Source organism: Crocuta crocuta, unplaced genomic scaffold (assembly GCF_008692635.1).
Source record: "Crocuta crocuta isolate KB4526 unplaced genomic scaffold, BGI_CrCroc_1.0 scaffold15, whole genome shotgun sequence".
Classification (NCBI taxonomy): Eukaryota; Metazoa; Chordata; class Mammalia; order Carnivora; family Hyaenidae; genus Crocuta; species Crocuta crocuta.
The window spans coordinates 4,060,917-4,075,437 of record NW_027530508.1 but is presented as its reverse complement, the minus strand read 5'-3'; the positions used below and the strand labels follow the sequence as shown (position 1 = coordinate 4,075,437).

At 48.9% G+C, this 14,521-nt stretch overlaps 1 protein-coding gene across 2 annotated transcripts in view; it reads right to left on the bottom strand.

The window, feature by feature from the left end:
• The window catches only part of TBC1D20 (TBC1 domain family member 20), a 15,952-nt gene extending 2,364 nt beyond the window's left edge, over positions 1–13,588 (bottom strand). The window contains exons 1-5 of one of the 2 annotated variants that reach the window (XM_077767032.1): positions 13,354–13,588; positions 5,397–5,582; positions 3,769–3,849; positions 755–941; positions 475–576 (exon numbers count right to left, since the gene is read on the bottom strand). In XM_077767032.1, the coding sequence (XP_077623158.1) occupies positions 475–576; positions 755–941; positions 3,769–3,849; positions 5,397–5,496 (470 nt within the window). In that variant the 5' untranslated portion in view covers positions 5,497–5,582; positions 13,354–13,588. Of the gene's footprint in view, positions 1–474; positions 577–754; positions 942–3,768; positions 3,850–5,396; positions 5,583–6,895; positions 7,029–13,353 lie in introns of those variants that run through there. The other variant, XM_077767031.1, reaches the window with a different exon arrangement.
• Between the last annotated feature and the right edge of the window lie 933 nt (positions 13,589–14,521).

Genomic DNA, 14,521 nt, shown 5'->3' with positions numbered 1-14,521 from the left:
GGAGAGGCGCTGGCCAAGGGCACATTTCCAATTACACAGAAGAGAAAAAAAAAATCTCACGAGATTTGCAAAGAAGGCTTTCTTCTCTTTGGTATTTGGTGAAGAAAACAACCCACGGATGACTGTCTTTCTCGACTTGGGCCCTACGGCAGTTACTCTTCTCCTACGGCAGTCACCTCAGAGTCCGCCTCGGCACACGGATCTCCCCAACCTCCCCCCACCGGAGGTGCACTCCACAGGGGCTTGTGCCGTGACATCTGCTGCGGCCCGACAAGGGCACGGTCCCCGGAAAGTGGCCCCAGGAGGTGCAGAACCAAACTATCCAGCTCGTGGGCGGACAGAAAGGACGACCTGGAAGACCTAACCTTCACTTACATGCGACGGCGCGGAGACTGAGCTAGACTCGTAGGGAAGGGACACGGGCCAGGAGAGTGCCGAACGGGCCCGTGTGCGTGAGCTGGAATGCATGCATACCTCTGCATGAAATCGTGGAGCTCCGGGTTCACCTGGTCAATGATGGGCATCAGACAGTTTAATATATGCTTGGTGTTGTCCATTGTCGGGTCCATGAAATCCCTAGAGGGGAGACAATGTGCTGAGCCTAGTCGGACCAAAGCTCAGATCCCCAGATCGGGGCAGAGCGGGTGGAACAGGGCTCCAACCACTGAAAACGACGGCCAGGCGATGGGTCGAGGGGTTAGCCTCAGGGGGGCCTGAGGAGCGATGCCCTTCCTCTCTTGCTACGCGCGGGTACCTGAGGTGGTGGGTAGACAGCTTCTCTACCAGAGACGTGGCCAGCCTCTCGCCGACCACCAGCAGGAAGGTGACCACAATGTCATGGTAGCCCTGGTAGTAATGCAGCTGGGGGTTGCGCTCCAAGACGACCAGGATGATGTCGATCAGCTCCTCCTGGAGCCCCGCCCTCTGTTCCTCTGGCATGCCTGGGAGGGGGGGCGGGGAGAGGAGAGACACCCTTGAACACGGCAAGCAGCCTGGTAGCCAGGAGGTTAGGAGGACAGGCAGCGAAGGATTTTCAAAGTTTTTAATAAAAAAAAAAAAAAAAGAATTCTGAACAATTTGGCAACACGTTAAAATCCACACACCACTGCTATTGTTTAGGCCACAAGCAAGGGCCAGAGAGCAGCAACCTTGCAGCGGGGGAGCTGCAGGAGCGTCCCAACCAAGTCCCTGCAGCGGACACCGCCCGGGGTGTGAGTGCTCGACAGCATGAGCCTCCTGAGGTGCGCACTGAGAACACAGGGTTGCTTCTGGGGAGTTCCTATCAAGAGCACATAAACCTGGGGCGCCTGGGGGGCTCAGGTCAGGGTCTCATGACTCGTGAGTTCAAGCCCCACATCAGACTCTGTGCTGACAGCTAGCTCAGAGCCTGGAGCCTGCTTCAGATTCTGGGTCTCCCTCTCTGTCCCTCCCCTGCTTGTGCTGTCACTCAAAAATAAACAAACACTAAACAATAGATAGATAAATAAGTATTTAAAAATAAGGAAATAGGAGCACCTGGGTGGCTCTGTCAGTTACGCAACCAATTTGGCTCAGGTCATGATCTTGCAGTTTATGGGTTCGAGCCCTGCATCAGGCTCTGCGCTGACAGCTCAGAGCCTGGCACCTGCTTCGGATTCTGTGTCTCCCTCTCTACCCCTCCCTTGCTGTGCTCTCTCTCAAAAATAAACAGATAACAAAAAAAAGAGTGCATAAACCTGAATCTAATCATAAGGAAATACTAGACAAACCCAAACTGAGGGAAATTTAAAAAAAATAATAGAGTCATAAAACACAAAGGAACCATTCCAGGTTAAAGAAGGCTAAAGAGACACGATGACTGGACAGGAAATACATGCATTTGTATCTCCTTTCCCTATGAAGGACATTATTGCAGTAAAGGGTGAGATCTGAATAAAATATACGTTAGAAGCAGTATTTTTCAGTGTGTTGCTGATTTTAATAAGTGTGCTGTGATTATGTAAGGGCCCTGTTTTAGGACACACACCTTGAAATATTTAGGGGTAAAGGGGCACCATGTCTGTAATTTATTCTTAAATAGTTCAGAAAAAAAAATGTGTGTGTGTGCAGGAAAAACATAAGACAACACTAAAACAAATATAGCAAAATGCTAACATATAAGGAAATCTGGGTAAAATATATCTAGGGAATTATTTGTCCTATTTTTGCAACTTTTCTATAGGTAAGAAATTATCTAAAAATAAAAAATTTAATAGTTGTGTCTTCTCCTCTAAGCCAAGCTAAGTATCACAGGAATATAACCTTTTTTTTTTACTAAGTTTATTTCTTTTTGAGAGAGAGCGACTATGCATGTGAGCCAGGGAGGGGCAGAGAGAGAGGGAGAGAGAATCCCAAGCAGGCTCTGCACTGTCAGCATAGAACCCAATGCAGGGCTTGAACTCATGAACCAGTTCGTGAGTTCGAGCCTCATATCTGGTATGTGCCGACAGCTCAGAGCCTGGAGCCTGCTTCAGATTCTGTGTCTCCCCTCTCTGCCCTCCCCTGCTTGTATGCACGCTCTCTCTCTCTCAAAAATAAATAGACATTTAAAAAATTTAAAAAAGAAACTGCCAAAACGTGGCCTTGTGAGCTGCTGTGGAAGGGTGGCCCCCACACCACCAGCCCTTCCAGCTCCAGACAGACACGGAGAGAAAACGGTTCATAGAAGCGCCCAAACTACACTGAACAAAGGGTTAAGGTAAAAGAAATCTGTCGCTCATATTTACCCCACCTTTTCTCAAAAAGGCATAATACTCTAACAGATAAACCAAAAAGAACATGGAGTAAAGCAGCTACTATGTAGGAAATGTAATCAAGGGGGAGAGACTGACCGACGCCCCGAAGTTTCAGGGTAAGAGAGCCGAGCCGAGCCCAGAACAGCGCGGCCGCAAAAAGGCTGGGAAAGCACGGCGAGGGGCGGCCCGCACACGGCCTCCCGCATCAATGGCCCAGAGAGGGAAGCAGCAGGGAGGGTTGCGAGGAGAAGGCTGGCTGGGGGTGCTGGGGGACCCCGGAGCCCCGACCTGTGTGGTCTCATGCAGGCCCGCAGCCCAGGGAGAGGGGACCAGGCCCCACGTGCTCCAGAGCGAGCAGGGGGCAAGGGCGCGAACGGGAGAGAAGGCGCCTCGAGGGGCAGAATCCGCACCACAGCACGGTGCCCGAGGGGGGCGACGGGTTTAGAGGCTCCCGTCCCCGCCGCAGTTCCCCTTTCCCCCTGGACCTGCGCCAAGGCGAGGCCACCAGAGGAAGACAACGGGGCCCTAGGCACGATGCCTGTCGCCGGCTGCCTTCGCCGGGAAGACGGAGCCACGGGGCCACGAGCCGGCCGTTTTCCTCCTCCTCCTCCTCGGCGCGGGAAGCCGTTTTTCCAACAGCCCCTCTCACCACGCAGGGAACGGCCTCCCGTCCGGTCCAGGGCCCCACAGAGGTGCATATGAGAAATGGAATGGAGCGAGGGCATGCGTGGCGCTGGGGAGTGCCCCCTGGTGCACCGGCCTGCCCTTAGGGCCAGACGACGGCTAGGGCGGTCCCTATGAAGTGCCCCCCCGTGGCTCTGAGGGGGGAAAACCCCTAGGGTTTTCATTCACCACCTCTAGGCCAAGAGCAAGGGCTTCTGGCTCAGACTCTGGTAGTGCGGGGTCTGAAGGTGACCGAGTGGAGTGTACAAAGCTCCCCCCCACCCCGCCCGCCCCTGTGCAGCTGGGGTGGGAGCTCCTGGCCGTGCGGCCAGGCCGCGAGCGCGCTTCTCACCGGGTGGGAAGCGCCGCAGGGACCGGCGGACGTCCAGCAGCACTTGCTGGTAGTCCTTGCTCACCTGCCGCAGGTCCTTCCCTGTGGGAGGAAAAGGAGCGTTACTGTGGCAGAGGCTGGGAGGAGGCCGGATCAGGGACACAGATGTTCTGCGATGGCACCCTGGCCCTGGAGCTCACATTTCAGCTTTACCTACAGAGGACACGACACGAGACAACGCCTAGAGAGGGTCCCCTGCGTTAGTTCCAAGCCCACCGTTTCAGGGGAGCCAAGGCGACCGTAAGAGGAGGGACACGGACTGTGCAGGAGGCAACCGTGGGACAGAAGGGGCAGTGGGCGCGGCGGCAGGAGGCCGGGGGACACCTACTGGAGGCTGCCACCCTGTGTCACCAGGGGAGCGCTCTGACCTTCAAAGCCCACATCCATAAGGGGGATATTTCCTTCCACGGGTACCTCTCAGGTTACCGCAAGGATCAGATGAGATTGTGGACAGGGACACCCCTGGGAAAACCCGAACAGCCATAGAGCCCCGGGAGCACAGAGCTGCTCGGAAAGGCGTACGGGGGTAAACTCCCTAAGATCCTCACCCCTCTGGACCCTGAAAGTCTAAGACTAAGTGCAAACAGGAGCCGGCACCCGGGTCCGGCTGCTGGGTCCAACTCCGTGAAAACAACGAGGCGGTCTCTAGCTGCTGTACGTGGACAGCACGTACACTTGCCTCCACTGAGCCGAGCGTTACGTAACAAGGGCCCATTCCCATCCCAACCACGACCGAAAGCTACGCGTGACGCCTCCCCACGTGCAGACTTCATCGTATAAAGATCTGGGAAGTCTGTGATCTGACAGAACTTCATCTCGGGATATAGGGTGTGAAGATGGCAATGTCTCTTCCTTCCAAGTCGAAGCCGACTACTTGGAGGCAGCCAGTTTCGAAGACAAGCACAAGAGGCAACTTGACGCCCACTCGGCCGCACCATGAGCAACAGAAGCCGTGTTCATCCTCTCCAGCACCTGGGCTTCTGCTGTACACAGCAGGACGGCCACCAGTGCTGAGTGACTGAATGACAAGGTGGAGTCTTTATTTTCAGTGCTCTCCTTATATCTTGTACTATATTCCAAGGAACTCATTTTTCTGCCTGGGCCTTCTTGCAAGTTAGTTAAGGAAGAGCTTTTCACATAGTTACAGAATCTGAGAATCCAAAATGATCTTAGTATTTACCAACAAAAAATTTTGTTTGGTTTTGGTTTTCTTAAGAGCCAGAGAAATATTCTCTCTCCCCATGACCTAGAGTCTCTCAAAATGTGGTTCATTTGCACCAGAACTAGCCGGGGTCTTGTAAAAATACGGTCTCCTACAATCCCCCTCTAAGTGAACCCAGACTGGAATATAAATTCCCATCCCTAGCCGATAAAAGCTACCTGTCGACCTAGTAAAAGTTCACTCCATTTTTGAAGAAAAGTCTATTATCAGTTTGGTCTTATTTTCAGAGTGGGCCCAAACGTATCCTAAAATGCTTCAGATTTACTCATCTACGATTGGTTTAAAATGAGCATTATGACTGAAAGATCCTGAAATTCTTCTGTCCTCGAGTCTTAGACAAGCTTCCCCCCCAACCCCCCCTCCCTACCTGATATAGGAGGCAGGTCACTGGTGTTGACATTGAGGAGCTTGGGCCACACTTTCTGTCGGATCTCATCAGTCAGGAGCCCTCCTTCACTGATAGCCATGCGCCTAAGGGCAGCCACATCGGTGGGGTCACTGTTCAGAGCCTGGTATATCTCTGCCACTTTCTTTTTCCTTTTGGCAGTAAAGTCTGCAAAACAAAGGGGGAAACAGGCATTAGGCACATATTCAACACGTGTGCATTTTCTGTGCAGGGCTCAATCTCCTTATTTGGTTTGGGATACAGCTAGGTATTCTTAGAGTTATCCTACAAACATAATTAGCGCATAATGTGCAAAACACTATATACCATGTAACAAGCAAGGAATTACCATTACAGTAAGTGCTCAGTAAACTCAGGCATATCTAATATTTACTGTTAATCTTTTAGGATAGGATAGGATAGGATAGGATAGGATAGAACAGAAATAGAAATAGAAATAGAATACAATAGACTGCTTATTCTTTCTTAATGCCAAACTTCACAGAACATACATATCTCTTTATATAACAATCTTTCCTATTTATATGCATATCACCAAAACTCAATACTGTTTTAAAATAAAACCAGGAGACAAAAATTTTCCAGTTACATGCTAATACAACTAGTAACATATAAGAATTACACAGAGACATTTTCTTCCTTTCTTTTTTTTAAGTTTATTTTGAGAGAGAGAGACAGAGAAAGCGAGCGGGGGACAGGCAAAGACCGAGGGGAAACAGATGTCCCAAGCAGGTTCTGTACTGTCACTGCAGAGCCTGATGTGGGGCTCAAACTCACGAACCATGAGATCATGACCTGAGCTGAAACCAAGAGTCCAATGCTCAGCCAATGGAGTCGCCCAGGCACCCCTTTATTATTTTTTAAGTAAGCTCCACACCCAATGTGGGACTTGAACTCGTGACCTCGAGAACAACAGTTGCAAAGTCTATCAACTGAGACAGCCAGGGCCCCCTACATATATATTTTTTTAATGTTTTATTTATTTCTAGGAGAGAGACAGAGAGAGACAGCGTGAGCAGGGGAGGGTCAGAGAGAGAGGGAGTCACAAACTCTGAAATAGGCTCCAGGCTCTGAGCTGGCAGTCAGCACAGAGCCCAACGCAGGGCTCGAACCCACGTACCACAAGATCATGACCTAAGCGAAAGTCGGACGCTTAACCGACTAAGCCACCCAGGTGCCCTCCCCTACATATTTTCAAAACCAGAATATCCAAGGGTATACTTGGGTCTCCAACGTGGCTGGTGGTAGGAGAGGCATGATTGTGCACACAGAACAACTGTTTCCTGACAACCATATCAGGTACAAGTGATGTTCTGAGCATCTTACATCCCTATGTGATAGTTTATTTATACACTGGCATGTCACTGAGTTTAAAATCCTTTTTAGGAAATTGACTGAGAGTTTGTGGTTAATGTGTATCATATTATACTTTTTCTGCTGAAAATAGTGTGGAGGGATACCTGGGTGGCTTGGAGGGTTAAGCATCTGACGAGCTCAGGTCATGATCTCATGGTTCGAGGGTTCGAGCCCCGTATTGGGCTCTCTGTTGTCAGCACAGAGCTACTTCAGATCCTGTCTCTCTCTGCCCCTCCCTCGCTGGTATTCTCTCTCTCATAAACAAATAAACCTAAAAACAGATAAGTAAATAAATAAGCTATCTCCTTTTAAAAAAAAAAGAAAAAGAAAATAATGCATGCCTAATTTTCGGAACTGCAAACGCAAGAAAAGTTAAACAAGACAATTCCAAGGAGAGGTTACAAAGCCGTGTACTGTAACTGCCCCTAAAAAGGGATGTGCAGACACCAAGAGCCGAAAGAGACTGCCGTAGGTCAGGCTGACTTGAGAAGGCATTACCGGGAAGTGCAATTTCAAAAGGAAGGGGAGGATTTCCAGAGGCACGGGGAGCGGTAGAGAGAAGAAAGGCCCGGAGGAAAAAAACACGAGTCCCTTCCATCGACAGTCAACAGACTCTTTAGAAATATATTTATGTAGCAACTACAAGCTGCAAGACACTACGTTAACATAAGTGAGAGGTAACTCTGGATGGAAGTTTGGGCTTTGGAGAAGAGGAACACTGGAAGTCGGTTAGGCTTTAGGAGGGCCACAGAGTCTCTCTCAAATATAAATAAACATTAAAAAAAATTTTTTAAAACAAGGGGAAGAGTGCCTGGATGGCTGAGTCGGCTGGGCATCCGACTTGGGCTCAGGTCACGATCTCAGGGTTCGTGAGTTCAAGCCCTGCGTTGGGCTCTGTGCCGACAGCTGGAGCCTGGAGCCTGTTTCGGATTTGGTCTCCCTCTCTCTCTGCCCCTCCCCCGCTTGCGTGTGTTCTCTCTCTCTCTCTCAAATATAAATAAACATTAAAAGAAATTAAAAAAAAAAAAAAAAGAGACACAAAGCAACTTTCCTCAGTAGTATTTTATTGAGACAACAGCCTACAAATTGCTTCCAGGACAAAGATGCACATTATCAACACCAAACTAATGAAAGTCGGTCCTGGTTACTTACCTATAACAGGTGTGACACACTAACCACACAAAACACTCGAGTCCCATGCAGCCGGAGGTGCAGCTACAAATGCAACACAGGTGCCTCCTCCCCCTGGAAACCTGTCCCCCTGGCTGAATGGTTTTTTTTCACCTGGCGGGACAGCCATCCGGTCCTGTTTGTTCGAGACGTTCCTGGTTTGCGCCCAGAGCCCCAGAATGATCACCCATGTAAATCCCGCCCGCTAGCTGCACTCTCAGAGATGTCCCAGCTTGGACGCTCAGTCAACTGGTTACTCTACTCAGAAATCATGAAAAATCAAGGCCCAATTCCCTCTGTTCGCAGAGCACCCAACTAGTCAAACGTCTGTTTGTAAAAGGCGCTTCAAATTCTTGGCTTGAGTGTGTGTCCTTACTTCCGTCTGTCTACCCAGCCACTGATTGGTCTGTCCATTCGCCTATCAGTCCATCACTTAATGAGCATCCACTGGTAGTTAAGCACGACGCGGGGGGAGAAAAGATGGCTACGACCCTGAGCCTCTGAGAGGCTCACAATTACGACAGAACAGATTCATGCCGAATTCTGAAAATCCCGAGTAAAGAATGACTAATTTCTGAGGCAGTCAGGAAAAGCTTCAATGAAAATATATTCTGCCACCTTCTTCTTCTTCTTTTTTTTTTTAATGTTTTATTTATTTCTAGGAGAGAGAGAGAGAGAGACGGCATGAGCAGGGGAGGGTCAGAGAGAGAGGGAGTCACAGACTCCGAAACAGGCTCCAGGCTCTGAGCTAGCTGTCAGCACAGAGCCCGACGCAGGGCTCGAATCCACGAACCGCGAGATCATGACCTAAGCGAAAGTCTGGACGCTTAACCGACAAAGCCACCCAGGCTCCCCTTCTGCCACTTTCTAAAAGCAAATTTTGCACTGTGCTGATGGGAGAGCATTCCAGGCAGAGGGAAGAGGGCGTGCAAAGGTCTTATCACATGAAAGAAATATCATTCGAGGAAACAGACAGAGAGCCTGTGATGGTAGAAATATCATTCGAGGAAACAGACAGAGACCTCAAGTGGTAGGTAAAGAGAGAAAACAGAACCTGGGAAGGCTGCTGGAGATGTGGGTTATAAAGGAGTCTGGGTTTTATCTTGCACTCAGGAGGAAGACTAGGAAGGAATCCTTAACTTTGGGTCAAAGGGCCATCCTTCGGAAGAGAAGGCTGTATCTGTTCAGAAAGGGACTGTAGACACGTACAAGAAGACTTTTTTAAGTTTATTTATTTATTTTGAGAGAGAGACAGAGACAGAGCACATGAGCGGGGGAGGGACAGGGAGGGAAGGAGGGAGAGAGAATCCTAAGCAGCCTCACAGCACCAGTGCAGAGTACGATTGGGGCTCGAACCCACGAACTGTGAGATCATGATGGGAGCGGAAGTCAAGAGCCAGACGCTTAACTGACTGAGCCACCCAGGAGCCCCAAGACTTTTTCTTAAATGCTTATTTATTAAAAAAATTTTTTTCTTAATGTTTATTTTTGAGAGAGAGAGAGAGACAGAGTGTGAGCAGGGGAAGGGCAGAGGGAGAGAAAGGGACACAGAATCTGAAACAGGCTTCAGGTTCCCAGATGTCAGCACAGAGCCCGACATGGGGTTCGAACTCACAAACTGTGATCGTGACCTGAAGCGAAGTCCGATGCTTAACCGACTGAACCATCCAGGTGCCCCCAAAAAGGCAACTTTTTATATAACAACTTCGGCTAAGACAAAACATGGCAGGAATTAGATTAATTTCTGGCAAAGAAAGAAATAGCGGCAGATATTTTATATACACACACATATATTTTTTAAATTTAGAGTGCCCTTGTACTTTCTACACATCACAAACTAAGGACACTTAGAATGATAACACTGCATGCTGCCTGAGGTAAGCTGACATTTAGAAATCTTGGTAATCTACTTGTTAAGAGTGTGGAAACACTTCTTCAATTTGTTTAGACACCTGTCTATTCGACCCCTCTTCCCAGGTAAGCTGCTCGCCAACCTGAGGGAAGGGACACTGCTGCGAGTAACCTGGGGGAAAGAGCACTGTCGGCAATCAGCCGCACTCCCACTGTGCTTTGGCAAATAATCTGCTAGAACTTAAACTCCTTGGGAACCACAGTTCCAACACTTAATTCTCCTCACGCTCTGCTCCGATTCTAGTTTTAATCCTGCATTTCCAAACTTACTACTGTCTTCCCGCTTTTGGCACTCTGTGGGAACCCAACAGACATGTGCAGAATAAAAGAAATAATTTAGCTCAGTCACTGTTGCTCTGGGAAAATCGGCCTACAGTAAATGACATTATTCCCCCCATCCGCCTGTTAAGAACGGGCTCAGTGCACAACTCTAAATAGATTTATAGACTCTTTGGCCTTTTTCTAAAGTTGCTGGTACTTTCCGGAGCAGGATACTGCTTAGATGTGGACTTTAGCTGCGGTCTGTTCAGGCTCCCACATCAAGGGCACGTCTATGTGTGCCACTCGCCTCCTTAAACAACAATTTACTGCACTGATATATAGGCTCTCGATGTGATGTAAAAAAGGAGAAAACAGAAAACTCAGGCGAGCTGGAGTTGCACAAAGTATAGAGTGATAAGGTCAACTGCTAAGCTACACGACAAGGAAGCAAAGGTTAGCAATCTCTGCTGAACAGCTGATTCCACCTCAGAGAGGGAGAAATCAGAGTCTTATTCTTGGGAAACACTGAAATTAACATCTACTGTCTACTTTAAGAGAAATTTTGTATATGGATTTTGGGGTGAGACACACATTTCTACACTTGAGAAAGTCCACATTTCATCCATAAATGTCATCCAAAGTCCCCTGAATCTTTTCTTCCCCAGTTTCCTTTTGCCCCGCCTACAAGAGAGATGTATCATATATATTCCAAAGCTGGTACTTTCCAAATTCCTTTACAGTGGAGGTCCTGGCTATCATAACCATGACGGAATGAAATAACTATCCTACAACTGGCTGCAAAATATAGAAGACGCTGCTAGTAAAAAAAAGAAAAAGCCAGATATCTGAAAAGTAATTCAGTCAACAAAGGGGAAAATATGATAGAGGTCCTATCTGACCTGTTCTCCACGAAAACCATTTTTAATAAGAGAACTGAGGCAGGGGTCCTTAACAGTTCAGACAAGGTTGGCGGAGCCCATGACTTTCGCACGCCTCTCTCAACCTCCGGCCACAGAACCCAGGTAAAGATCCTCCGAGCAACAGGTATCTCCAAAAACCATCTGAGCTGGGGAACTTAATACACAGAGAAAGGACAGTGAGAAAAGAGGAGCACTAGCTATGCTTCCTCTAAAAGTTTTTCCACATCAGCACATGCATAGTAGTAGTGACTTAGATCAGGAAAAATGATCTACACACTTAATAACGAAACCGTTCCGATATTCCATACCGATGATTTGGTTTAAGTTTGCATATCAAGAAAACTTTAGTCTCTCTTTTTTTTAAGCAAACTCTTCTTCCTCAAACTCACGACTTTGAGATCAAGAGTCGTATGCTCGGGGCGCCTGGGTGGCTTAGTCGGTTGGGTGTCCGGCTTTCGCTTAGGTCATGATCTCGCGGTTCGTGGGTTCGAGCCCCGCGTCGGGCTCTGTGCTGACTGCCGGGTCAGAGCCTGGAGCCTGTTTCAGTCTGTGACTCCCTCTCTCTCTGACCCTCCCCTGCTCACACTGTCTCTCTCTCTCTCTCCTANAAAAAAAAAAAAAAAAATATTAAAAAAAAAAAAAAAAAAGAGTCGCATGCTCTACCAACTGAGCCAGCCAGGTGCTCTGAGAAAACGTGGCCGGTTTTAAATACAAGTTAAACTCAAATCAAGCAATGCCGGCCTTAATCAAAACAACGGAAGACCCGGCCAGAGGGGATAGAGATCCCCCCTAAACAGAGCCCCTCCACCCCATTCCTTGCATTCCTAATGTTGACACTGGAAAACAACTTGAAATTTTACGTCTGAACTTCATATCTGTACCAGATAAAGGCAGCGGGAGAGGAACACCTTACCTGACTTGGAGTAAGGTTCCTATTAAAAACAAAACAAAACAAAACAGGGGCGCCTGGGTGGCTTAGTCGGTTAAGCATCCGACTTTCGCTTAGATCATGATCTCGCGGTTCGTGGGTTCGAGCCCCGCGTCGGGCTCTGCTGACTGCCAGCTCAGAGCCTGGAGCCTGTTTCAGTCTGTGACTCCCTCTCTCTCTGACCCTCCCCTGCTCACGCTCTCTCTCTCTCTCTCTCTCCTAGAAATAAATAAAACATTTAAAAAAAAAAACAAAAAAAAACAAAGCAGCCTCTGTTTCTGGAAGTCCTAATAAATTTCACAAACAGTATCCAAATTAGCAGAGACGCATTAACTACCTGAAACAGGAAGACAAGCATGGGTTAAGGAAGACTGCTTTACCCTAACAATAAAGAAAAAAATATTCTAGAGAGGAAACCACTGTGATCATAAAGTCTACAAAGGAGGGCTTCCAGTATTAGTAACTTTGCCACCAAGTCCCTATCAGGATTACAAACAGGAAAACAACAAACAAAACACACATGCTCACCTCTAAATTCTTCCCACTCATCCAGAGACGCGACAAACCAAGGAAACGAGGTCTCACAACCTAGGCACAGCCACCCCATGTAACAGGTCACAAAACCCACGCTACTGAGGACACCATTACGCCATGAAGACATATGTCATACCAAAACACCAGCAAAGGGATTACAAAGGCCAAAGAAATAATACGAGGCGTGAGCTCCACTTCCATCCAGGATTAGAACAGGATGAAAAGAAAACAACAAAAAATGAGCCCAGAGAAACAAAATGTGGACATCAGGCGCTTCACCAAAAATGTGGGTTGACTACGTGGTCGGTTCTATTATGAGCAGCGCCCATCAGAGGCCGGAAAAGTGGGAAAGCTACCTTATCTTAGGGAAAAAAAGAGATTACTTGACTCGGGTACAGAGTAAACATGAATAATTTTAAGTGCCATGTCCTGATTGTCCGTAAAGCATCTTCAAAACCAGTGCACAAGGAACCCGCCGTTTCATAGAAATTACTGCTTAGTATGAGACTACGGAATCTGGGAGAGTCGCTTTCTCCTACACAATTAAGCAATATTCAAAGACGTGGCACAGGATTGAGGCAGAAAGTAGACCAGTGGTCGCCAGGAGCCGTGGAGGCTGGGGGAATGGGGAGTGAGGGTTTCTTTAGGGAATTGGAAAGGTCCTGGAATCGGACAGTGGCTATGACCCCACAACGCTGTAAATGTGCTAAGTAAGACCCTGGACACTGTACATTTTAAAAGGCTGGGTTTTTTTTTATGGCAATTAAAACAAATAGGTGGTACACGGACACCGCGTAAATCGAGCGGGCGAGCGATGAATGAAGTTTGGGAAACTTGCCTTACAACTAGGGAGGAAGCACCAGGAGCGTGCGGACGTGGCCGGACAGCCTCGGGCCGGGGGTGGAGGCTTGGCCTCGGTTCTCCAGGAGACCCAAATTCTCTCCAGACGTGACGAAGCCGGACCAGATCCCCCGCCCTTCCTTCGCACAGGGGACGCGAGTCGGCCAGCGGGGTTTCTGTGGTCTCAGCATCCGCTGACTCCCCAGTTCCAGGATCGCTTCCCTTTCCGACGTGATCGGGCCCATCACCCCTTCCCTCTCCCGCCGTCCCGACCCCGGCCCGCGGCGCTGGGCGCACCCCGCGCGGTCCCTCGGGNCACCGGCGCCCTGAGCTGCGGGAGACAGAGCGCAGGGGGCGCGCCGGCGAGTTCTAGCCGAGCTGTCTGCAGTGTGAGCCCGGCACACTTAAGTGAGTTCAGGACCAGATTTTGTCATTTTTTCTGATTTTCTTATCTGTAAAATGATACTGATGGTGATAAAAGTACTGACCTCACAGAATTACTGGGAACGTGCTTAGAACACTTAAAAGAATACAGTCACCGATCCACAGGTATGGGCTATTAGTTTTGCTTACCAAGGGTTTTACCTCCATCTCACCTCCCCGCACATGCTCCTGTCCTCATACTTGGCGACTTCGGGGTTCAGCAGAACCATCGCACACAGCTCCGCAGGTGGTGCGGTGCACGACGTCAGAAAGTGCCGTTCGGACGGATGGTTATGTGAGCAGTTCCCCCGTTCGACTGGTACGAAACTGGTCACTCGTCCAAAATGAGCAGGTCTTTGAATTTATCAGGTCCAAAATTTATCAGGTCTTTGAATATGGAGCATCCCAGAAACGGAGAGATTCATGATTGAGTCCAGAGCACAGGGACACACAGCTCGATTCTTGCCTGCGGGAGAGATGGGACCGAGCCGTGGGCTCTCCTCCCCATCGCAGCTCTAGGGCTGAAGCCTGTGGTCCTTGCAAAGCTTGGGCCGACTCTCATCCTCTGTAAAGCAGGGTCTTGGGGGCGGGGGGAGGGAGAGGGAAAAGCTACTGTCAAATGCTCAGCAACTGAACAAGGTGTCCCAGAGGAGATCACCAGTTCTTGCCTCAGACTGGTGTCTCATCTCTGGGCAGCACATTGTCTAACTACAGTTCGTCACCGTGAAGCTCTAAGTGACAGC